The sequence below is a fragment of the Paecilomyces variotii genome (genome assembly GCF_004022145.1).
Source record: "Paecilomyces variotii strain CBS 101075 chromosome Unknown C8Q69scaffold_5, whole genome shotgun sequence".
Classification (NCBI taxonomy): Eukaryota; Fungi; Ascomycota; class Eurotiomycetes; order Eurotiales; family Thermoascaceae; genus Paecilomyces; species Paecilomyces variotii.
Window position 1 is genome coordinate 850,765 of NW_021167144.1, and position 24,215 is coordinate 874,979.

The 24,215-nt window shown below is 49.7% G+C and overlaps 7 protein-coding genes across 7 annotated transcripts; 4 read left to right on the plus strand and 3 right to left on the minus strand.

The window, feature by feature from the left end:
* Window positions 1-673: 673 nt before the first annotated feature.
* On the plus strand, window positions 674-3,748 carry C8Q69DRAFT_261036 (putative alpha-1,2-mannosidase family protein). The gene is made up of 7 exons (XM_028626688.1): window positions 674-1,021; window positions 1,077-1,726; window positions 1,780-2,102; window positions 2,170-2,309; window positions 2,366-2,814; window positions 2,883-2,983; window positions 3,048-3,748. The coding sequence occupies exons 1-7, from the start codon at window positions 895-897 to the stop codon at window positions 3,622-3,624; spliced, it is 2,367 nt and encodes a 788-aa protein (XP_028485268.1). The 5' UTR covers window positions 674-894; the 3' UTR covers window positions 3,625-3,748.
* A 674-nt stretch (window positions 3,749-4,422) lies between these two features.
* C8Q69DRAFT_486608 (putative spindle pole body component) lies at window positions 4,423-7,246 on the minus strand (the record flags this gene model as incomplete). Its single annotated transcript, XM_028631917.1, has 4 exons — window positions 4,423-4,507; window positions 4,560-4,777; window positions 4,829-6,816; window positions 6,877-7,246. The coding sequence occupies 4 exons, from the start codon at window positions 7,244-7,246 to the stop codon at window positions 4,423-4,425; spliced, it is 2,661 nt and encodes an 886-aa protein (XP_028485269.1).
* A 248-nt stretch (window positions 7,247-7,494) lies between these two features.
* On the plus strand, window positions 7,495-8,770 carry C8Q69DRAFT_466796 (putative proteasome component Pup2). The gene is made up of 5 exons (XM_028630579.1): window positions 7,495-7,652; window positions 7,709-7,721; window positions 7,783-7,861; window positions 7,963-8,306; window positions 8,378-8,770. The coding sequence occupies exons 1-5, from the start codon at window positions 7,628-7,630 to the stop codon at window positions 8,652-8,654; spliced, it is 738 nt and encodes a 245-aa protein (XP_028485270.1). The 5' UTR covers window positions 7,495-7,627; the 3' UTR covers window positions 8,655-8,770.
* C8Q69DRAFT_261244 (putative rRNA processing protein Rrp8) lies at window positions 8,638-10,575 on the minus strand. The gene has a single exon (XM_028626693.1). It carries the CDS (start codon window positions 10,409-10,411, stop codon window positions 8,837-8,839), a length of 1,575 nt encoding a protein of 524 aa, XP_028485271.1. The 5' UTR covers window positions 10,412-10,575; the 3' UTR covers window positions 8,638-8,836.
* Window positions 10,576-11,571: 996 nt separating this feature from the next.
* On the plus strand, window positions 11,572-15,319 carry C8Q69DRAFT_261178 (putative C6 finger domain protein). Its single transcript, XM_028626690.1, has 4 exons — window positions 11,572-12,014; window positions 12,073-13,840; window positions 13,891-14,953; window positions 15,027-15,319. Exons 1-4 carry the CDS (start codon window positions 11,834-11,836, stop codon window positions 15,198-15,200), a joined length of 3,186 nt encoding a protein of 1,061 aa, XP_028485272.1. The 5' UTR covers window positions 11,572-11,833; the 3' UTR covers window positions 15,201-15,319.
* A 453-nt stretch (window positions 15,320-15,772) lies between these two features.
* Window positions 15,773-17,975, minus strand: C8Q69DRAFT_261214 (fatty-acid amide hydrolase). The gene is made up of 7 exons (XM_028626691.1): window positions 17,558-17,975; window positions 17,391-17,489; window positions 17,250-17,323; window positions 17,087-17,186; window positions 16,591-17,012; window positions 16,390-16,513; window positions 15,773-16,306 (listed from the first exon to the last, which is right to left on the minus strand). The coding sequence occupies exons 1-7, from the start codon at window positions 17,834-17,836 to the stop codon at window positions 15,788-15,790; spliced, it is 1,617 nt and encodes a 538-aa protein (XP_028485273.1). The 5' UTR covers window positions 17,837-17,975; the 3' UTR covers window positions 15,773-15,787.
* A 3,745-nt stretch (window positions 17,976-21,720) lies between these two features.
* On the plus strand, window positions 21,721-23,363 carry C8Q69DRAFT_261221 (alpha-ketoglutarate-dependent taurine dioxygenase). Its single transcript, XM_028626692.1, has 3 exons — window positions 21,721-22,652; window positions 22,715-23,049; window positions 23,112-23,363. Exons 1-3 carry the CDS (start codon window positions 22,003-22,005, stop codon window positions 23,222-23,224), a joined length of 1,098 nt encoding a protein of 365 aa, XP_028485274.1. The 5' UTR covers window positions 21,721-22,002; the 3' UTR covers window positions 23,225-23,363.
* Window positions 23,364-24,215: the final 852 nt, after the last annotated feature.

The following is a 24,215-nucleotide window of genomic DNA, read 5'->3' on the forward strand; positions in this document are numbered from 1 at the left end:
AGTAGAGGACAGGAAAAGCTCAACATCAACGATGGTATTGCAGATAATATTCCAACCACACTTGGAAGTTATCGCGGTTTAAATCGATACTGGACAATGAGGGGTCGAATGTTGATGAGCCGAGGAGTGGCGTGACGGAGAAGTTGGTCGATGTCGCTCTTGATAGATAGTCAATTACCGTCAAGCTCAGCAACGAATCAAGCAACTGAGGGTGATATCGCTCAGAATTGATATGAGATGTACTGTACCTCAAAAGTTAGAGTACCATCTAACAGCTTCACCTTCGAATGCAACCATAATGCCATTGCTATCCAGACCGTTCGAGCCTCGAAGTAACCTACCGACCCACTGTTCACGCTATGCGCCACCCGGACTCGACCTTAGATAAAAGAGGGGAGTTCTGTATCAATTAGAAGGCTTTGACCGCGAAACTGCTAAAAAATGGCCAGAGGATCGCTGCGCCTCCTGCTTCATTCCGCAAAGCGTCCGTTCATAGTTGATCGACAGGGGAAAAACACATTCCGCGCGCCGGCGTGACCTCCAATGAGTATGAAGTATGAGATGATTCTTGCTCGAATTACAGAACCATCCGTGTGCTAAAAGATTGCAGGTACCAGGGTCAATCAATGTTCATAATGGCCCGGAAATGATCGCATGCAGAGCTGTGCGACCGGAGATAAAACGATGGATTTGATCCTGGTCGCCATGAGCAACCTCAATGATCTACCACCCCTTTCCATTCCAAGGACCAGCTAGACGTGACATGCCAGGATAACGCCGGCTTGCCATGATCTACTTATATCTATTATCGCCCCCGCACTTGCGGAGAGAGCTGTTGCTGAGCAGCTTCGCAGTCGCTGTGATTTTGCTCCTTTATCCACCGCCATCGTCAGTATGGCGCTCCGCCATGCGTTGGTGTCATTCGTTTTCTTGACTCGCTCGTTTGCTGCAAACAACAGCGTTACTGATGATTATGACGTTCTGCAGTATGTTGATACACTGATCGGAACCACCAATGGGGGTAAATCTCTATGTAATACATCGACCAGTGGACATATTCTAATCATTATTTCTAGGAGATGTTTTCGCTGGAGCAACACTCCCTTATGGAATGGCCAAAGCTGTAGCTGATACAAACTCCCAGTATAACCAAGGCGGTTTCACCTATGATGGGAGTGCAATCACAGGGTTCTCAAACCTGCACGATTCTGGCACGGGAGGAAGTCCTTCTTTAGGCAATTTCGCGCTCTTCCCCTACGTCAGCTGCGAGAATGATGATGTTGATGGCTGCGTCTATCCAAAGACACGCCGTGCAACGGGCTATGTCAATGGCTCTGTGGCGGCTGTTCCGGGTTATTTTGGACTCACACTGGACTCTGGAATCGTAGTAGATATGACCGTTGCTCACCATACATCTCTCTTCCGCTTCCGCTTCCCAGAATCAGGGGACAATGCGAGCAGTCCCCTGATTCTTTTGGATTTGACCGATTTGCAAGACTCTCGACAGGACAATGCTACCATTTCTGTCGACCCGTCCACAGGGCGCATGCAGGGTAGTGGTCGTTTCCTACCCAGCTTCGGCAGCGGTACTTACGAGGCATTTTTCTGTGCTGATTTTCAGAGCTCATCTGGACTTCGCGATAACGGCATATTCGTCGACACACGCGCGAGTACTGGCGTCAAAGACTTGAAACTTTCAAGGGGAATCAATGGCTATCCATTACCGGTTCGAAAGCGCCCTTTCCTTCCGATATCTTTCCTCTGCTAACAGGCGTTTAGGGTGGAGGTTTTGTACGATTTCAGCCTTCTTCTTCTAACACGGTTCTTGCTCGTGTCGGGCTTAGCTTTATCAGCAGTGAGCAAGCCTGCTCCAATGCTGAATCTGAGATCCCCACGTTCGACTTTAACACCACATATTTCTCCGCTGTCGATGCTTGGAGACAGAAACTGAGCCCTATCAGAGTGTCGAGGAAAGGTGTCGATCGCTCAATTCTCGTCAACTTCTACAGTGGCATTTACAGAACCATGGTCAACCCACAGGACTATACGGGTGAAAACCCGCTCTGGAAGAGTGCTGAGCCATACTTTGATTCATTCTATTGGTGAGTCTCACCCTTTGCTTCATCTAGATATATATAACTCTCAGAAAGTTGCACTAACCTCGAACAGTCTCTGGGACTCCTTTCGGTCTCAAATTCCTTTCCTCATCCTCGTAGATCCTCATGCAGTTGCTCGTATGATCCGATCTCTTATCGACACGCAGAGGCATCTTGGTTGGCTTCCGGATTGCCGCATGTCACTTTGTAAAGGTAAGTATTGCTCATAATACTGCCTGAATTTCAAGTTCGTCGCTAACATTGACCAGGATTCACGCAAGGCGGCTCCAATGCCGACAACGTTCTCGGCGATGCATTTGTGAAGGGACTAACCGATGGTATCGACTGGGAAGACGGCTACGCAGCAGTGCAAAAGGATGCTGAAGAGGAACCATACGACTGGTCCAATGAAGGACGAGGTGGTCTAGTCAGTTGGAAGAGCCTGAACTATATCCCCGAGCAAGATTTCGACTATCTTGGTTTCGGTACCATGACACGGAGTATCTCGCGGACACTAGAATACAGCTATAACGACTATGTCATTTCGCAAATCGCGCGCGGGCTCAACAAATCTGCAGATGCTGAGAAGTATGAGGCCACTTCGGGATACTGGCAGAACCTCTTCAAGCGGGATCAGAGATCATATATCAATGGCCAGGACACCGGGTTCGAGGGCTTCTTTCAGCCCAGGTATCTTAACAAGACATGGGGTTATCAGGTACCTCCAGCCAGCCCCCCATATCAGAATGATCTACACTAAGGAATAAGAACTGACAAAACGATTAGGATCCAATTACATGTTCCAACATCGACACTAGTGGAAGTCCATGCTCCCTTCAGAACAACGCAGGCGAGACTTTCGAATCCAGCATCTGGGAATATCAATTGTACGAACCTCACACTTTATCCCCTCTCCACCTCAACCTAATCCACTAACAAGATAACACCTAGTTTCGTCCCCCACGACATGGCAACTCTAATAACTCTCCTCGGCGGCCCATCCCAATTCGTCAAACGCCTCGACTACCTTCACGACAAAGGCATAACCTACATCGGCAATGAACCCGCCTTCCTAACCGTCTATCAATATCACTATGCCGGCCGACCAGCCAAATCCGCCCTCCGATCTCACTTCTACATCCCCGCCTATTTCCAAACCACTCCAGGCGGTCTACCAGGAAACGACGACTCGGGCGCCATGGGCTCTTTCGTGGCCATGTCTATGATGGGCCTATTCCCTAATCCCGGTCAGAGCGTGTACCTTATCATACCACCATATTTCGAATCTGTCCAGATCACGTCCCCTCTCACCAATCGCACAGCCACTGTTAGGGTGAGGAATTTTGATCCGTCTTATACAAATGTGTACATTCAGTCTGCGACGCTGAATGGGAAACCGTATACGAAGAATTGGGTAGATCATAGCTTCTTTACGGAGGGTATGGAGTTGGTGCTTACCCTGGGGAGGAACGAGAGCTCCTGGGGAACCAGGCAGGAGGATTTGCCTCCTTCGTTGTCGACGAGATGAATGGTTTACGTATATGATAATCAGATTCCCCACCTTCTTTTGTGTATGGGTAATTTAAGAATATGCAATAATGATATTCAGAATGAGTTTAAGAGATGCCTCACACCGTAGTACACCGTTAAGGAACTTCGTCTATAGGATTTTTGCCGAGCCAAGAATGATTTCTTATGGGTAATTGCTATTCAGCATAATCGTATCGACTGAGTTTTATAGTGACTATCTCAAATATACAGTACATAAAATTGCACATCCTGCGCATGAAGGGTATCGGTACCGAGGATAAAAAGACATGATCAACAGCTAATCTGATGATTGAAATGAGTTCAGAGTAATGGTTTCCCAGCACGGACATTGGCTGAAGATGCGGGTTAGAAGTTGTGTTGGGAGAAGGTATCCCTTAGTTTGTGCATACAGTTGACACTGGAGAGAGCACACCAGTAGCAGCCCCCCTAATCCTATGAAGGACGATTTGTGGGGAATCCCCACATATTTTTGCCCTGCTCGTGGTTGTAACCGAAAAGGGGAGATTTGATGTAGGGCATCGTTGTTGGATCGTAGCGGCTAACACCACTTGCTCCTGAGTAGGACCATGGGAAGAATAGGACCCGGGCACGGATGAAGGATAAAGACCCTTAGACCCCGTTGTGACCGAAGGCATCCCTTCTGGTCGAATTGATAATGCTTAAGTAAATGTAGGATTTAGAGGGCGTAACTTTTCGGATGCCTGTTGTATCGTCTGCCTTGTTGTGACAAAACGGCGATGCAATAGACGCAAATCGCCACACTGAGAAAGACAGCTCATGGTTCCTCGCGGTAGATAGCACTTAGTGAATGAGCAAGCTTCAGCAAGACGACACTTTCAGTGGCAGCAAAGTAATTCAAACTTCACAACAGTCAGTAAAGTCACGCATCTGTAAGTCCAGAGCACAACTCACCTGTCCAGCATAATTCGAAGATGCCTGCCGAAGTGCTCTTCATATTTCTTCAGCGTGTCCTCGAGCTTAGCTAGGCGGTTTGGGTCATAGCCCTTGCCATCTGCACCAGCTCCTTTTGCCAGTGCTAGATCCGGATCGGCTGAACTCAGGCTTCGGCCTAGGGTGCCAGCGGTCCATGACGCAAACATGGCACAGCAGACGATTAGTTTCGAATGAATCTATGCCGCATTAGCATCTATTATATGCTGGCGAGACTTGTACAGTCTTACCTTCAAGAGCTTTGCCTGCGTCAGCATGCATTCTTTGAGACAGGTGTCGAGAAAATCGACATGATCCTGCATTAGCTCGTCCACCGTACGGTTGACTTGTTTTGTCCCATTCACAGTCACCTCGGTACCATCTTCATCTGCGCCGTTGACCCTATCCATGAGCGTCTGCCAGTTTGGTTCGACGACTTCAGCCGTCGAGAAGTACAGTAGCTGCTGTATGAAAACAAGCATCTTAGCTCGTAAAGTCCATGCCCGTCTCTTCCACAACTCAATCCGTCTATCGGATGACTTGTGTCGCCAGCCCACGACCTTATTTGAATCTTGCCAACAGCTGACAAGTAGGGTTTCTGCATGGCGAAGCGACAAAAGATGGCGGAAAATAAGCTGGTAGCGCAGCACGGTCTTGCGGCTGATGACCAGTGATAGAGGAAAGGGGACTAAGTAGTCTAGCTCAAGAGCCTCAAATCCTAGTATGTCCTTCTCTTCCTCGGCACTCTGCGGAGCCGGTGTCTGGTATTTTTCCATTCCACCATCAGGATTATCTTGATCGATACCAGAAACGCTGACAACTTGCATAAGCCATTTTGTAAGACCAATCTTATTCATGCGGACCTTGACATCCTCCTTGAAAGGGTCCTGAGCGGCAATACTTCCAGGTTGGCGAAGGACAAGATCGAGCAGAGACTGCAATTTCCCTTCATTCACGTTCTTCGCAGGTTTGCGAAGCTCAGACGCACCGAGTTCCAGGAAGTAAGAGAAGAAATCTGAACGGTCGAGGAAGAAGTAGTGTTTCAGCGATCGGAAGCGAGTGGTAAGAGAATTCTTCGTCAGGAGTAGATTCAACAATGAAGCATTGGCGTATGTATAGGCGCTGTTGACATTTTCCAAAAACCGAGGATCATCGAATGTTTTTGGAGCATCCTTGACCGCTTTACTGACATCGACGCCACCACATTCGCGCACCACGTTCAGGTATTTTCCAGCCAAGAGGACTTTGTCTCTGACACTATCCAATTGCGGAGGCACTTCATGCTCACGAATCGTGTAGCGCTTTTCCCAATATTCATCTGTGTAATCTTCTTCCAGTTTCTCGCGCTTGATCCATTTCTGCTCCTTTATTAGGAACTCTGCGTGAGGGTCTTTGATTACACCATGATGCAACCACTCATTCAACATGACCATATACGGTCGACTGGCTTCGCGTAGGAGGGTCTCAAGCAGTGTCTTTGTCGCAGGGTCGCCGGAGAACGTAGACAATCTCTCGGTTAAAAGGCCTAGAACGTTCCCTCCTTTGCATACCCTTTTGCTGGACATGCTTCCGGGAGCTAGCTCTCCGCCTTCTCTAAGCTGCTCCAGGATATTGTCGACATCGTCGAAGTCCGCGATTGACTCATCGAGATCCTGGTCTAGCAGTTGGTTTCGTCGCAACAGTTCCTGTCCTAATGAATATAGTTGCGCCAATGTCTGGCTAGTCGGCATAGTATGGAGATGCAGGACATGCAAGGTGAAATTTGGATTGTTCAGTAATTGGTTCTCAAGCTGTGCGACCAAAATCAGGTAGTCCTTCAGGAGCTTCCTGATCGCCGCACATAAAGCATGGCTAACAGCCCCGAACTCCGCACGGCTCAACACCTCCACAAAAGACTCGATCGAGCTGTGATGGGTCGCCATTTTTAGCATGGAGATGGTGAGATCTCTCAAACTCGGGTCCAGACCAGGAGAGATCTGAAAGGAAGGGCCGACTAGGCGATCTTTCTCGTCGGACGGGTCATAAGAGCTGTGAAAGTGTATGTACTGTCCCTCATAGCCCATAAACACGAACAGCAGATCCTCTAGGATCACTGCCTCTTGCTGGTCCAGAGAGAGTCCACGGAGAGGCACCGGTTGTAAGGTCGCTGGCACTGCTGAGAATAAAGGAGGCACGGAGACTCGACTAGCAAGAGGAGCGGAGGAGTGTGCAACGAGGGAGGCTTGAGGATTCCAGGGTACTAGAGTCACAATAATTAGCTGGTATGCCGTACGCCAGCTCCTCAATTGATATTACTCACAATCTATCTGCTCCTTTTCCTTCTTCCGCACGACCGGTGCTCCGTCCGCTGGGCTTGGCCTTTTCGCCCTCATCTTGTCTGAATCGCTGCGGTACCCCCCATTTACTGATTCTCTGACCGGGTTTCTCGACCGCACCTGCACTTTTTCCCGCGTGGTTGTTGTCATGCGCTCTGTGCGCTTCTCGCTGGTGCTGAGCTCCCGACGAAGTCCACTCTTGGGACTAGCCGTGCCTCGAGGCATCTGATCCATATTGTCCGTTTGCAATGGAGAGTATTCGCGTGAAGCCCTGTCTGCTGCGCCGGCGCGACCAGACGCTACGCGGGGTCGCGGCGCGCCCATGTAACTTGGGCGGCGCTCATTGACGGACATTGCCCGGGAGGTTGTGGTTGAGTAAGAAAGAATTGGTAGTTATGGGAGTCATGAAGAAAAAGCAAAAGCAGCGATCCGCAAGCAGACGTGCAATGTTGTAAGCGTCGACACGTCGGGCAGATATACTTGAGATGGCGGCGAGAAGGCGGAGTTGTGTATCGCGCTCCTTCGGGCTAGCGTCCTCTCCGCCCAGGCACGCTGGTTTGCGTAGGCGACAAGCAAGCCGGGAGCTTCGTCCATGAGCTTCGTTCAGCTGTCTGACCAACTTCACCCTCAACTCCCCCGCATCCACGACATCATAACCTCTTCCTCATCACCGCCTTATATCTCTCCTCTTCTTCTCCGACTGTTTCAGTTCTCTTCATTTCCATATAGCCCGTCATGTTCATCGCGCGATCGGAATATGGTAAGCTTTCCGTTGACTCTCCCCCTCCGATACAGTCATCTAACAGCTCTCTGCAGACCGAGGAATCAAGTATGGATACCTAGAGCCGACATGAGTTTGTTCGGATTTTGTTCTAACTGTGACGCAACAGCACCTTCTCGCCAGAAGGTCGTTTATTCCAGGTCGAATACTCCCTTGAGGCTATCAAGCTCGGTTCCACCGCAATCGGAGTACGTCGCATACTAGCTCTTTCCCACGACATTAGCGACCAGTGATTCTGGGATAGTGTCGTCTACGATGGCTGTATGCTGGATAATCTGACATTCACCAGGTAGCAACATCCGAAGGTGTGATTCTCGGCGTCGAGAAGCGTGTCACGTCCACTCTCCTTGAGACTTCCTCGGTGGAGAAAATCGTCGAGATCGACCAGCACATCGGCTGTGCAATGTCTGGTCTGCAGGCCGATGCCCGATCCCTCGTCGAGCATGCTCGCGTCGAGTCCCAGAACCACGCTTTCAACTACGCGGAGCCGCTCCGTGTTGAGAGCTGCACCCAGGCAATCTGTGACCTGGCCCTACGATTCGGAGAAGGAGCAGACGGCGAAGAGAGCGTTATGAGCAGACCGTTCGGTGTTGCACTTTTAATTGCTGGATATGATGAGGACGGCCCTCAGCTGTACGTGTCGCACCTCTCTGACCGAACCTCATGGTTGGACAGACGCTGACGTCAATTGATAAATTCTGCAGATATCACGCCGAACCCTCCGGTACTTTCTACAGATACGACGCTAAGGCTATCGGATCCGGCAGCGAAGGTGCCCAGGCAGAACTGCAGAACGAGTACCATCGGTCTCTGACGCTGGCCGAAGCAGAGACATTAGTGCTGAAAACGCTCAAGCAGGTGATGGAGGAGAAACTCGATGCGAAGAACGTGCAGCTCGCAAGCGTGACGAAGGAGAAGGGTTTCCGGATCTACGATGAGGAGGAGATGGGACGGGCCGTGGCGTCCTTGGGTAGTAATTAATGACTGGGTTCTAAGAAGTCTCTTCTCGGAAAGGCTTGGACCTATGACCGCACGAGCTGGATGCTCTTTATGTCAGGAAAATAGAAAAAGAACGCATTTACTACAAAGTCTGTCATGATGCTGCTTTTTTGAATAGATGATATCTAGTCTACAATGGGTATCGTGGTCTAATCCCAATATATCTACCTGGTTTTGTACACACAAGGTTTGAGAACCTTTGCTTCCTCCTCCGGTGTCTTCGAATTATCTGCTGGCAACTTGGTGATCCACTTCCTTCCAGGAGGTCCAGCGGCTGGCGCAGAGGAGGCATGCTTGCCCCTCGTAGGCACTCCCTGCTTCACGAACTCCATCTTGACAAACATCTTGTTCGACTTGTCAACTGATTCCTGCTTCAAGACAAAACCTCGGGAACGGAAGACTTCGACAAAGCCAGAGACGTCAGTCTCATCGTTGTTGGAAGCTGTCTCCTGGGCATCTTCAGCGTAGATATCCGCATCGTCATCGACGTCGGAACCAGCATCATCCTGGCCTTTCCTTTTCTGTTTCTTCTGCTGAGTCTTGCTGAGCGGTTTCTTGGCGCCGATTTGGGATTTCTTCTTGGTCACCTTGCCGAAACGGCTCTTGACTTCACTAATCCAGCATTCGCCCTTGCCATCGCTGCGGAGAACCCGCCAGGCTTCTTCGACGAAGGACACCCAGTTTGTGCCCATTAAACTCAGACAGAAAATGGCCACGTCGACAGTTCCATCTTCGAGCGGAAGGTTGGAGATATCAGCCTTGGTGACGAGAGGGTCCGGGGTATGAAGGTCGTAGCTGAGGAGCTTAAGGTTCAGCTTTTTGGCAGAGGGCGTCAGCGAACGAGCGAGCTGCGCATCGCCACAGCCCAAGTCGGCAATTGTACAAATACCATTAGGCCTTCGTGGAAGTGGGACAGGACTGTTGCTGTTTCCGTTGGCCTTCTGCTGTTTCTTCTGGCTCGGATGTACTGCACCGCGAGTCCGAATGGCTTTGATGTAACCATCCACAGGATTGGACGGCCACGATTCCTTGACCTGACGAGAAAAGCCAGCGTGGTATTCCTCAAAGAGTTCCGGGTTCGCAGTGAAGAGATCAAGGGCCTCGGTCGAGGGCGTAGTATAGAGGGTCTGGTTCAGATGGCGGAAACGGGCAGATAGGAGCTTCTGTCGCATCGCTTGTTGCAGAGGCGTCAGTTTTGCTGTCGTCGTTGGCGGTGCCGCAGGGAGTGGCTCAACTGGCGCGGAGGTGCCATTTGTTTGGTCGTTGACGGAATCATCAGTGGGTTTAGAATCCTTATTCTTCTTGCGTCGCTTGTTCTTCTTCTGGGAATTTTCCTGGCTGTCTGCATTGGCCTCTGTTTGCTTCTCCTGCGCTGCTTCTTGCCGGTCGACTTGCTTGGAGCCATTCACTCTGGGCTGTCCAACTGGTATAGCATTCATGCCCGTCCCTGTATCCCCATCGGCTCCTCCAGACTTCTTTTCCTTCTTCTTATCCTTTCTTGTGTTGCCCTTCGCAGCGTTTCCCTCGATGTGTCGTCGGAACATCAGCTCCAGATTCGCCTTGGTAACATTGTCGTCAGGTCCATCTCCACGCTTTCTCTTCTTGGGCTTTTGGTCTGGCGTTCCAGCGCCATTTCCTGGCTTTCCCGCATTTTGTTGTCGCAGCACAGACTTCGAGCCAGCCTCTGTCTGCTGCTTGAGGGCTGATGTCGGCACTGACCAGCCCGGGACGGCAAACATTTTGGGATGAGTTCCGCGGGATATCTAAAATTATAGGAACTCCAGGAGATAGATTCAGAAATGGCAGACGAATTGAATATCAATGATGCCAGAGCTCAAGCGTGAATTCATCCGCTCTGCCTCACAGCTCGATGAAATTTGCGATCTTCGAAAGCGCAAAAAGTTTAGGTTTGGCAGGCCCCGCCGGCTTGGCGCCGCTTAACTCCGGGCGGCCTTGGGGTTTGGGGCTCGGCCAGTCACGGGAGGTGGCCAGTTCCGCTTTCTGAGTCGTTATTTTTGTTCGTTGTGGACTGGATATCACTATGATTTAGATCTGACAGCCCCCAACGTACCAGCTATTATTCAGTTCAAGCGACTAGGAGACACCGAGCCTCAACAGACTAGTGAGTGAGCGCGAAGCTGAGGGATTCCAATATTGTCACGCTCACCATGGGAGAGCCCGCAAGACGGCTGATATAGCGAACGCATAGCACAGACTCCAGAGTACAATACGCAGAGCAGTTACTCTGCCCATAACTCAGTCCCATTAAGCTACTCTTGAGCTATGGCGCATTTGCGGCCTGGAGAATTAATCATCCGATGCCAACCTTTCCCGTGGCACCCGCCAAATACATCCATGAGCATTATGTTTGGTCCTCCAAGCTGACCCATTCTGTTTGGCTTCATTCGGTTCCACGGCTATCAGTTGTCCCCGCCTTCGCGGAGACGCCGTTCGTCCAAACCGGCCTGTTGATGGACGGGTGATAGATCGCAACCCTATGGTGCAAAGGTGTCCCAGCGTTTCGATAGCCATTCCCCGAGATTTGGCATCCTTTTTAACGGTGTTCGGGAGTTTGCCTGCGCTGCAGAAGAACGAATCTTGATCCTGGGTGTCATCAACCCTCTCCAATTGGTACATTCGAATGGCCCCCTAGCTATAGAGGTGCCAACCTATCAGAAAAGTAGAGCCGCCTTGAGCACGCGGGTGGCGGATGTGGGATCGGGATGAGACCCTTTCGAACTGCTCCTTGCATCTTACTCTGTGCGGCTGTGGCACAACATGGACAATCGCCCCGTTGATGTGCGTGCGGAATTTCTTGGGCGATCATTGCTTAGATTCAGCCTTTTTTTGACAGCTGGTGGACTCAACGTCAGCCATATGGTTGGGGTTGGGCAAGAATTCCATCCGAGCGCACCAGAACAGCCCAGTGTGATCACAGCCCTACCTCTGTGAGACGGTCCCTCATCATCTTTCCCTTGATCGAATCGGCTCTCTGCTTCTCCTTTGTCAGTTTGATCCCGGCAGTGTTGTTTCTGGCTCCTCCGCGGCCGAGCAGCTGTCGAGGCCCATGTGGGTCGTGATCTCCCAGATAAGCTTCTACGCACCTTAAATAAATAATAACAGCTGCGGTGGTCGCTCACCACTCGTTCTCTGTGCCCGCGATGGCATTGATCTGTGACGAGATGGCGGATAAAGAGGAAGAGACAAAGGGCTCTTTGGAGAGCCATCCTTCCCCCGAGGAGTCGAAGCCAAATCCAGACTCGTCTGAATCCCACGATGCCGTCCCAAAGAACGTACCTGCTCCCCGCGGTCCTAAAAAGCGCACCAAGACAGGCTGTCTGAGTACGTCCCCCACCACGACTAATTACCGTGACAGGAAACCAGTTGACTCCATGAATAGCGTGTCGCAAGCGGCGCATCAAGTGTGGTGAAGAGAAGCCAATATGCAACAATTGCGTCAAATCGAAGAGGGAATGCGAAGGCTACGCACAGCGCGTCATCTTCAAGCATCCCTTGGGTCCTTTCGGAGCATTTCAGACAGGACCTCTGGGAAGCCACCTGCATCAGCCTCCGATGGGCTTGCCTCTGTACAGTAATTATAATGCGCAGTATGCTCAATCTCTGCCTGGAGGGTCGCAGCACCCTTTGCTAGCTCCGCGCCCGGTATATCTCCCACCGACCGGGGCTGCTGGACTGATCAATGCTGGAACAATGCCTCAGTTACCTGACGGACAGGCAGCGAATGCGGTGCCATTGTATTATCCAACAGCAGTTCCCACAGGACAGACTCAGGGATTCGCACAGCCGCAAAACTTCGTTGCGCCGCAGCCAATACCTACCGCCACTGAACTGACTGGCACGGTAGGGGAAAATGGTAGATATCAAGATGCATTCGTCGCGCCGTCTTCATATCAACCATTTCTCAATCAACAGCAGCCTTGTCAGATCCCTGTATCTGGGACACCTCAACTAAATGCTCTTAACCAAGGTGATATGTCGCAGCACTTCGGACAGAGCTATCTACTAGGCGCAACGAATTGGGGTCCTATACCCGACTCTCGCGTGTCACAGATCCAACCAGCAGTCAGTTCCGGTGAGCAGATAGTTATCGACCATTCTCCAGAAATACCCCTGCACCCCAAACAACCCTCGCCGTTGCAGATACTATCCCCATCTTCTGGTTATGAAAGCGACGACTATTATGATGTCGATTCCGATGAAGAAATGTCTGAGCAGACGCAAATCGAGAGTTTCAATCAATTGAATCTGATAATGGCGTCCGCTCGTCATGATGAACGTCTAAGATCCTTCACAACACATCTGAACGAGCCAAATGTGTTAGCTTCCTATCGTCCATCGATGGGATCAACACCTCTCAATAACCCAAAGACCGCACGGATCTTCATGCATTTCATTCATTCAACAGGGCCGTCCATCTCCATCTGGGAAAGACACCCGACGAATGCCTCAATCAGGCTGGGGGCGGTGATTCCGCCCGCTCACCAGGGCTTGTGGACGTATACCTTACCACTCAAAGCTTTGGAGCATCCTGCATTACTGCAGGCTATTCTTGCCATCAGTAGCTTGCATATTGCGAAGCTCCAGGATGCACCCCCTACAGTCTCAATGAAACATTATCACTACGCACTAAAGAAAGTGGGAACTGCGGTCGGTCTTCCTCTACGACGGAAACAGATTGCTACATTGGCAGCTACACTTCTGCTTGGCTTCTACGAAGTCACAGCAGCTGAACACCACAAGTGGAACAGCCATGTCGCAGGTTCCTCACAGCTCATCAGGGAGATCGATTTTGCAGGGTTGACTCGGGACCTGCGGGCTCACCGGCGCAGGGTGCGAGCACAGCAGGAGCGGATGGCTCAGATGGAAAGCTGGCCTTGGTATGACCAATTTAGCGGAGGGGCGACGGAGGATGATCCGTTTTGCGAAAAAGAAAGCGAGGTGGATGAGAACCTGGTCGGCTCCTTAATGGGTCGAGTAATTAACTATGATCAATTTGGACGAATCGAAGGTGAAAGCGAGGCAGCGTCCCCGAAGAAGAAGCATTTCACGAAAAAGGACATCGAGAATTACAGGATCCAAAGCGACCTCTACTGGTGGTACACCAAGCAAGACCTTTTCCACAGCTTGATTAGTGGAAACCGTCTCTTGTGAGTTTTGCCCAAATCGTAGGTTCGAGCTCCGCTAACTGACGCCGCAGCACCTCTTACGACCAGTGGGGACAGTGCCCACCCCGTGCCGGTATTGGAAGGTTAGACGCTGTATACGGGTCTATGGATCATTTGATTCTTCTCCTTGGTCGCTTGGCCGACTTTGCTTACAGAGATCGTAAAAGGAAGATCAGGTCACTGGCAACTACTGGCGGCGAGTGGAGGCCAAACTCGGAATTTTTCAAGTTCATGGCACGCTTCGCACCTAGAGGTCGCCAGCCTCATGGAGGAGCCAATGTGATGGCGCCTGGTGATGCTGCCAGTAGCTTTCCTCCCCAGGGACCCCCAGTTGTCATGCCTCCTCAGCCATCTGACCGGCAGAATCGGCTTCGAGAAGACCCGCCAATGTATGGCATGGTGCCGCAACGCGGTCCAGTCCGCCTTCCCTCAGCATTCATAGCTACGGGGCGAGGCTCGGGCGTCATATCTGATGATACAGAGGATACCAACCTGGCGGAAACGCCCTACAAGGATGCGGAGGCTGAGTGGGAAGATATGGTAGCTGCTTTCGATCTGTTTGCTAGGTCCCTCGGCCCTGAGTATATGCCTTTGTCACCGGACATTGCTGCTCCTATTTCGACCCCGTTTGGGCCAGCATTGCAATACCGCACCCACACAATAGCCGTACTCTGGGCTTATTATTATCTTGGGCGAATTCTATTGAATCGACTGCATTCATCCATGCCACCGGCCACGATGGTTGCTGCTGGTGTGGCAGCATCGACTACAGTCGAGTCTGCCCAGACGATCGGAAAGATAATGGCTGGTATCTACCATCCGCAACAATACAATTTTGAAGCAGGCAGCCTCAACCCGACAATAGGTGGTGCCCTCACAGAAGTCACAGTACCAATGTTCTTTGCGGGTGTGCAGTATCAGGATGCTGCTCAACGAGGCTGGACCGTCTCGAAGCTCACTGAGATCTCTCGTTTGACAGGTTGGCAGACATCATTCTCGATAGCAGTCGGATGCGAGTCTGCCTGGGTGGCCGCTGGTAAAAAGGGCAGAGGTCCTCCGTACGAGTATACTACAAAAAAAGATCTCAACGAGCCGGTGAGTCTTCTAATTCATATCTACGCACTTGTCGGCGTCTATCTTCGATGCGTGTATGCTTACAGTCGTACAGGAAATTAACGTGCACAATACGGTCTCAAACATAGCACGAAGGCAGACTCCACCGCATGGCAATACAGAATTGCGATTTACCACACCCTCTACTCGGGAGCGACTTCACTTCGCCCAGGGTCTCCTAGGGTTGGAAGAAGACATTCTCACGCTTGAAATAGAAGACCGAATATAACCTCATCTCCAAAAAGTTGAAGGGGTTGCATTCTTCTCGAACCGTTGGAGCGTCTAAGGAAAACCTAGAGTCCTGTCAGCATACCGTTGGACTTGACGCCACGATTGAGAGGTGACTGATCTAGTCGCGTATTTTTATACAGCATCCCCTGGAAGAACGAAGCATGTCCCGGAACCCACAATATTCATTCGATCTTGCCTTCTGTGCTACAGATAGCCTCGACTAGCACGGCTGATAATGCCATTTACAACAAACCCAAAGGAACAGAACGCAAAATATGCGAAGCATAGGGAAACCGCAGTGAGCGCAATCAGGATACACCTCGAAACTTATAGGCATGAGTCTATGCATACGAATACGGAGTCGTCAGGGAAGAGATTTTGGACGGAGTCATGGTGGAAATTTGATGCACATAGACCTGGCATTATATACCCATGGGTTTCCTACGTTGTCATCGATTTGCATATCATCCACATCAAATCCATCATGGCATGGCAAAAACGCCAAAAGAAAAAAGAAAGATACCATATTAGCCAAATAGCATACATAAGCCCCTAGCAAAAGAAGCTCTATCACTGAAACGTGCGTTAAGACCGCACAATCTCTGTGATCAACTTGGCCGCCGCAACAGTCTCTTCATCATGCCAATGCTTTCCCGTTAATTGCACCGCGATCGGTGCACCCGCGTACTTCTCAGGACTATACTTCTTCCACTCGCGCTCATCAGTCTCGCTCCTAGGTTTATACGCCTCATCAACCTTATCAACCGTCGGGTCCTGCATCAAACCCGTCGGAAAGACAACACAGGGCTGGTCCAGAATGTTCCAGATAGACGTGTATCCCCAATACTCCGGCTCGCCCAGCGCACCTGCAACTCCGACATAAGTTGGGCTGAGGATGAAGTCCACCCCGCGCTCTTTCATGAGTGCGTGATAGTCAGCACGGTACTTTTCGCGCTTTACATTCCAGTCCCAGTTCTCGTTCACGGAGATAGGGTGTGGTTTGCTGTAGTTGAAGGCCCATTCTGTGAGAGGGAGGAGAGGTTCGCCAGATTCAGCGATAACGCCACGCTGGAATCCTGCAGCGTCGGGGAAGTAGAGGGTTGACTGGGTTTTATGTCATTAGTTCCTAATTCGAGTATGAAGAGAGCGGATATTGATAAGAAACAGGGATAGGTAGGTAACCGTACAATAATTTCCCAACCATGATCATGTTTGAAAGGCTCCCAGTCAACGACTTTGATACCTGCAGCTTCAAGTTTCTCTTTGACAAATTGTAATCCACGCGTAATTGGAGGATGGGGATGAACAATTCTATAAGCAAAGTTCCATCACATATCAGCAAACATGGCCAAATTTGTCTAATAACAAGCGAAATCAACAAAACTCACCCATCATCCCACATAATCGCAACAGTGATATCCTTCTTCGGCTCCACCTTCTTCCACGGCATAGCTACCAGACTAGTCTCAATATCCCACGGCTCCTGATCAAGGACCGCTTTCTGGAACAAATCCAGATCCTCCACAGACTGCGCGGCAAGTGGGCCAACAACGCAACGAATAGACTCCTGTCCATCTCCAGCGAGGATGATTCCATTATACGGATTTCGCAATGCGGTAGGTCGCAGACCGTATGCGCCATTGAATGCTGCAGGGGCACGGATGGAGCCTCCAATATCGGTACCGATGCCGAGAGGTGCGCACTTGAAGCCCATGGAGGCTCCTTCGCCGCCGGATGAACCCCCTGGAGAAAGTTTCCTGTTGTAGGGGTTGAGGGTCATTCCGGTTATGTTGTTGTTGCAGTCCAGGTGCTTTTGTTTTACCAATTTGTTAGTATCTTTGTCTCTGGTATATGTGCGATTGATTGGGAAATAGTCATGCGTACCATTAGTGATTGCGGCTGGTTCGTCCGGACGTGGAATACAGCACCGGCATTCTTGAGAAGTTGAACGAGAAGCGCATCTTCGGGTGCTATGTTTTTGATCCTGGGAATATACGTTAGTGGACAGATGTATTACTCTTGTCAAGGCTGTGTATGCAGAACTTACCATGCAACATATCCGGTATGGCAAATACGACCCTTGTGCCCAATGTGCTCCTTGACACTGATGGGGACTCCGTGCTTTATTTAATTAGTTCTATGTACAGTCCATAGTAACTTTTCTCCAGGAAGCTCATAGTTAACTCACCAAAGGCCCAACTAACTTTCCCGTCTTCTTAAAATGTTCATCAAGCTCCTTAGCCCGCGCAATGGCATCATCCGCCATGAATTCGGTCGCAAAATTCAACTATGTAATCGACAACAATACATATTAGCCTCTTCTGGGTATAAACAGATAGAAAGACATAAACTCACAAGCTGATGACCAATGGTAGCTCTCTTCAAGAACGCCACCACGACCTCTTCTGCAGTGAGTTCACCCTTGCTCATAGCCGCTACCAGCGCTGTTGCAGACATCTCCGTTATTGAAAGTTCCTTGTCCGTTAGCAGGCCACTCTTGCGAGGGAAGTCGATGACATTAAGCTCCTCCGCTGGAGGCAGCTTGTCCTCTGGGACCATCCATTGTTTAGGGACAGAGTTGGCAAGGATCTCCTTGCATTTGTTGGCTTCTTCTTCCCAGGGTTGAACTGCCATCGTGTATAGAGGTTCAATGATGATATTATATACGGTACAACAGTTTCACGTCAGACTCTCCAGGGAGGAAATGATTTCTAGCGGTCATATGTGTATGTACATACTACACGAGGTACGGGTCTAGGTATATATATATATATATATAACATATGCGATAGAAACCGCGACCCGCCCGATAGGGACTCTCAAGAAGCAAGCAAGACGCGCGATAGATAACTTCTCGTCCCAAATCATCGGGCGATCTTTACCTCGTTGTATAAAAGATAGCAGCATGCGGAGTTATCTTATCTCTCGACTTGGCCGTTCATGGTAGGGGAATCCGATAACCTTGGAAGTTGGTCGGTTAACAGGCAAGAATCTTGATAAGCTCTGCGGGGTCAAGGGAAAGAATTCTGCAACAAGAATAATAATACGTATCTTATGCGGGGAAATTCCCATAATCGACAGTCAGGAGACTTGAAGACGATTGATTGCTTGAACTAACGATGCGTTCATTCCAACCCCTCATCCTATCTTCGCGGAGACGGGCTTGGCGGCGATGCATGGTCCATCGTGCATACTTTGTAGATTCAACATCTACTTGTCGACCTTGGGGTTGCAGGTAGTTCTATGCCATGAGAGATGATTGTTTTTGCACCAAATGAAATTTCGTCATTTCAAATCGAAGATCGATAATAAATGGTTCGGTGCCCCAGAACCTACGGTACTTATGGTTCGGCTTGCCGCGCCCGTATGTTGCTTTCCTCAATATAGCGCTTCACAATTGTACCGAAGGCTGATAAGCCCCAGAACATCTTGAAAAGTTACATTTAAGAACCCTATGGGAAAATATTAGCATAAAGAATTGTTGAAAAGCGTTGGAAGTTGATTATATGATAGAGAGAAACTGCTCACGAGTGAATAATCGTTGACTGATTTTCCTATTTACTAAGTACCAAGGTCCTCTTGGTAGCATACTAGTAGTCGAAGCGGCAGGGACCTGGAAAAGAAGGTGTAGAATGAGACGATAGGTTACTACCCAGTATCAGAGAATCATCAGAGAATGGTTCTGAACAACCAACTCGCAATGTGGGCTCTGAAAGTTGTGGTTCCAATTGACGGACCACAACCTTAACTTTAATTACTATTTGTTACCGTGAGTGCGCCTGGATGCGATTTCGTTCAATATCCCAACGCCCCTGTAGCTTCAAAAGCTCGTCAGTATGGGAGCCTTGCTATGCTTTTTACGCTGCATATCTATCTGCGGGAACCACGAAGGCTTGCATCTTGTCTCCGCCTGTTGCCTCGAGTACCTATGTTCCAGGTCATTAACGCAGTTGGTCCTACTGAGCCGATAATCCACAAGGTTAATTTTCTATCGAGCAAGGATCTGAGCGGTGTGGCAGTCTACGAGTCATTCTCTCATGCGATACGAGATATTCGCATTTCAGCCAGGAGCATGTTTCAGGCCCTCCATCGGCTCGAGGAGGTTGCATCTGAGATATCAGAAGGGACACGGCATATGATTTTCATGTAGCGCGCTCAAGCTCATCACATCGGACCACGTCTGTTTGGTGATACGAGGCGAATTGAATACCGTGCGACCTTCACTGACACAGTTAGAGTAGTCTTGATTGATAAGGGATGTAAGTCAGTAACGGGGGTCACAAGGATGTTAACTATCATCCGAGATGGTACAGTCATACTGCACATGGACAGATGCAATGATGGCATCGGCTGCGTGTTGAAATGGAATCGCATCCGCAACATCTGCAGCGCAGAAAGAGAATTTGCCATAATCGATTCTTCAGGAGGTGAAGATTCGAAGATCTAGTACGAAATTGTCATTGTTGATGATTGCTAGCGCCGGTATGATGTTCTAGTCGTGTGGGCCAGTTGGCGGATCTCTGGCTAGCTTGAAACGACCCACAGATGTTAGTGATAATCATCAAGCCACGTTGACTGTTCTCTCACGCGTTCGAGAATAACCTGTAACAGAAGCGTAGGTCTTTTACTTTTCTGAATCTCCAATTATGGAAACAGAACGAATACCGTCACTCCTGTATTTCGAGGCAAGGGATATCTTTCGTTTGTCAAGCCTCGTGTGTGGCATAGTTGACTGCTAATGTTTTTTGCGCACCCTACGAATGATAATCTGATCGTGCAAGCCAACTAGAAAAAAAAATCTGGTTAGCAAAGTCAAATTCAGGAGAGGAATAGTACTCGAGTGGCTTCCGTCTCTCTACTCTAGTATCTAGTGCCATGTGTGGAGACACATAGAAACAACGTCACCAGTTCCGGGATTCTATTCTGGTAATAGTTTGCCTGAAATTTGAATTGCCCAGTGAGTGGTCCTGTCTCATCTGACGTAGCTAATGCAGAGAAGAAATCAAACTGGGACCTTCACTGCATGGGATACTGCTGGTAGTCGTCTCGCTGCGGCATGCCACAGGGGTGCTGCAAGGGCGTTTTGATTCTAGGTGGAACTGTGGATATCGGCCTAAGGATAACCTTGAAATTGAAGGCTTTGGACGATCAAGAAGCCAATTGGGACCGTTCCGAGCGAAAGGAACGCAATATGTCAACCGAAGCATTCATTCATGAGGGTCAACAAGACCTCCTCATTCGAGCCTGTGTGATGCAATTCATAGAAACCAAATTTCCATCAGGGACAACGAAATACGTACGTAAAGTTAACTCGATTCCCACCGCCCTCCGAATGGCTCCGGTCTACATAGCTTACCGCTTGTTGGGTTCCCAATGCCATAGGTAAGAGTCGACGACAATCTGGCCCGAAATTCACCAATATAGCGTAGCGTTACGAGGAAATACGTTTGCGAGGCACTGATGGGCACGCTTAAATGAGGGCTGTACCCAATCGGTGATTTCAACTTGCGTATCAGATGTAGAGTATGCTCGAAAGAGGATCCTCGCACTGACATGCAGTGGCGCAGAAGGTCAAGATTTCGCATACTCAGTAGGTCAAGGATATCTGATTTTCCGCCCTGGCGTTCTAGAACATAGAACCGTCCCGGGCTGTGAGACAAGGCCGAGAAACGTACGTTGCATGTCACACATGGAAAAATAACCAAGTCAAGCATCATATCACTTGCCCTTATGCTGAGATGTCGAATCGACCAGGATATCTTGATTTAACTCTCTGTCACTTTGCTCCTCACAGCTTCCTCGATCAAAGGACACTTGGTTGACTGTGTCCTACCCTTCGGACTAATACGCGGTGATTTCGCGGGCTTCATATTTCCGAGGTCTCGAGACCGAAAGTGGATGAAAGCACGTATATCGGCGACGTGAAACATCAATCTAACCCAAGAGCAAAAAAAATCTGCTCTAGACACTGGAGTGACAACCTCCGGAAACCGGCCTCTAGCCGCAGACGATCGCAGATTGTTGGTTGGATCGATTCCGACGGTTTGGGATCCTTGCCTATCACGGCGTGACGCATATCACTCCACTCGGCTTCATGCTCGACGAGAGAACTAAGATGGTAGATTGACGATGGATGCTCTTCACCGTCCCAGGTCCTGACATCAATTTCCCCATAATGGGGATAAGTGGAGCGGGATGTGAACGCCCAACACACTATCTGAAGATTTAGTCCCATTTAGTGCCCGAGAAATCAACCGTCCTGAGGCGCACTTTCTGTACGCCCGCTCACCATAGAACCGTTGGATCCGTAGCCCGTGGTGTACCGGCAGCTTAAGCCTTACCGACACTTCAGTTCGACCTTTCCCGCTCCTTCTAGGACTTCTTTCGGGAGAGGGTGGTCCTGGTTCTTGTCGCAGAATAATGTCGTGTGGCAGTTTCTACCTTGAGTAGTCAGTGCAAGTGGAACCGTTTCCGAAGGTCGATCCTCAAAGCTTCAGAGATGCTGCGACTCTCAAGGCTAGAGAGGATTGCTCCGGAACTCGCAGTGGAGATTCGGCCAGAGCCCCTTTGTCCTACTGGTGCGACTTCCTTGACCGTATGTTCTTGTCGAGGAATTTGTCGACGAAGGTGCTCAAGATGGTGGAGACAGAGGAGCACGAACGTAGGGCGCCAGATCAGGGACAAAAAGGCGTCAGACACCCTGTATTTTGGCGCGGTTCAAGCGCTTTCATATTGCTTTTTCTTCCTGAACCTATTATTGAATCAGCCCTATAGAGCTGTGCCGCCAGAAGCGATCGACCATGTCTGCAACGGCAACGGCGACTACTGTCGAGGCACCTATCGCCTACGATATCAACATCCCTTATGTTAGCGTCTCGGAAGATACCAACCGGACGACCAGATATCCCCATTATTTGCCGACGTGGGATAAGGTCTGGTTCGACCCGCTACCCCCATTTGAATATGAAGACCCCGCGCTGCGCGTCAAAGATAAGACGAAGCCCAATCTGCTCGGCTCTGGCGCCAAAGTAACGCCTATCCAGCCCATCATCGGCAGTGTGGTCGAGGGTGTTCAGCTGAATCGGCTCTCAGATGCTGCCAAAGACGAGCTGGCGTTGCTGGTGTCAGAGAGGAAAGTCGTCGTTTTCCCTGATCAGGATCTGATCGATGAAGGCCCAGCCAGCCAGGAGAAGTTCATGCGACACTTTGGAAAACCCAACTACCAGCCCGTATCAGGGACAGTCAGGGGTCATCCAGGTTTCCACATCATCCACCGTGATGGCAACAAAGAGGAAATTTCCCGCTTCTTGGAGGTGCGGACAACGACAACTCTGTGGCATCAAGACGTCAGCTACGAGATCCAGCCCCCTGGTTATGTGATGCTAGGATTGCTGGAAGGGCCTGATGTGGGCGGAGACACAGTCTTCGCAGCCACTGATGCTGCATATAAGTATGGATTTCCAGTAAACATGAGTTTCTCATCAGCGATTGACAGACTAACCTTTATGCTAGACGCTTATCCGCCACCCTGGGCTCTTTCCTTGACCGGCTCGAGGCAGTGCACACATCTTCCAAGATGATCGCACACACGAAGATGATGGGCGGCCTCGTTCGGAAGGATCCAGTCACTACGGTGCATCCCCTCGTCAGGGTACACCCCGTCACTGGGCAGAAGTGTCTCTTCGTCAACGGAGAGTTCATCACTAAGATCCAAGGTCTCAAAGAAGCGGAGACCAAAGTGTTCCTTGACTTTATCATGCAACATATTATTACTGGCCACGATTTCCAGGCCAGAGTCCGATGGCAACCGCGGTCCATTGTCATATTCGATAACCGCTCAACTTTGCGTAAGTAATCCTGCATGTGTTTTGGCCGCGATCCAAGCAGACCAAACTGACTGGATTATCAGACTCCGCTATCGTAGACTACCTCGACGAAGAACAAAAAGCTAAACCCAGGCATATATTCCGTCTGTGCGCAATGACTGAAAAGCCCATTCCTGTCTCACAGGAGAAGCAGTAAAACGGTTGCTACGAAGGTCTTGCTAACGCACACCAAAAAGGCCACCTCTTGCTCTAGCTTACAATCTGCAGTCATAAGGTCTGTCTCATTACGCATCTCGGCACGATTCATAATTTGTGGCTTTAGAACTGGATCGGCTCAGACTACATGTTTCCATCCTCAAGTGGCCAATGGAATATGGTATAATGGCATATTGTCAGTTTTCTGTGGCTTAATATACTCTTTTGTTTATTTGTTTATTTCGGGGTTTTCTTTGTGTCTTAGAGATAGGTCTATTATTACGAAATGAACATCTCGCTGATGGCTTTCGAATTCTCTTCTACACCACTTTTTCTTTTCCCTAACAGATTCAATTGAAATGCCAACGAAGTCTTCGGTATGCTTCTAGGGAAACAGCTACTCGTTACTGATTCTTTACTGTAACTGTGCCTAGATTTGGAAATTCTAAACTAGGGTATATCATTATAAGCGTTGATTTGCCCAGAGTAGCCACAAGACTACTGCACTGCAAAAACCTGCTAGATGCTAGGATGAGTCAAAGTATCTAGGTTATCCAAACTGATATCCGCAATCGAGAAGATGCAGGGAGACTTCAGGATCGACGTATATTGAATGTGGACAGTGATGTCATTACCGAGAGCTGCCTAACTGGTTTGTCTACTCCCTAGATACTGCCTGATTTCTTCTGTCATTCACTCACTCCCGTGCTTGGAATTTGTCTTGTGGTACTTCGTGGTTTCACCGCATGCAGACATAGGGAATACACTATCCCTTCGAATTCACCACTTTACGTATATGAGTGTGAAGAACGCCCGTTACCTTCTCTCGGTGACCCCCTACCTAGCCAAAGAGTTCCTGGCGGACTTCTCCCACACCTTCATATCGGCGAGCTCCACCTATGGGATAAATTAGGTAGCTTGAGCTTTCTAGCGGATCCGAACAACAGGCAACTTCAGCCTGCCGAAATATATTCTTGAGATGGAGCACGAAA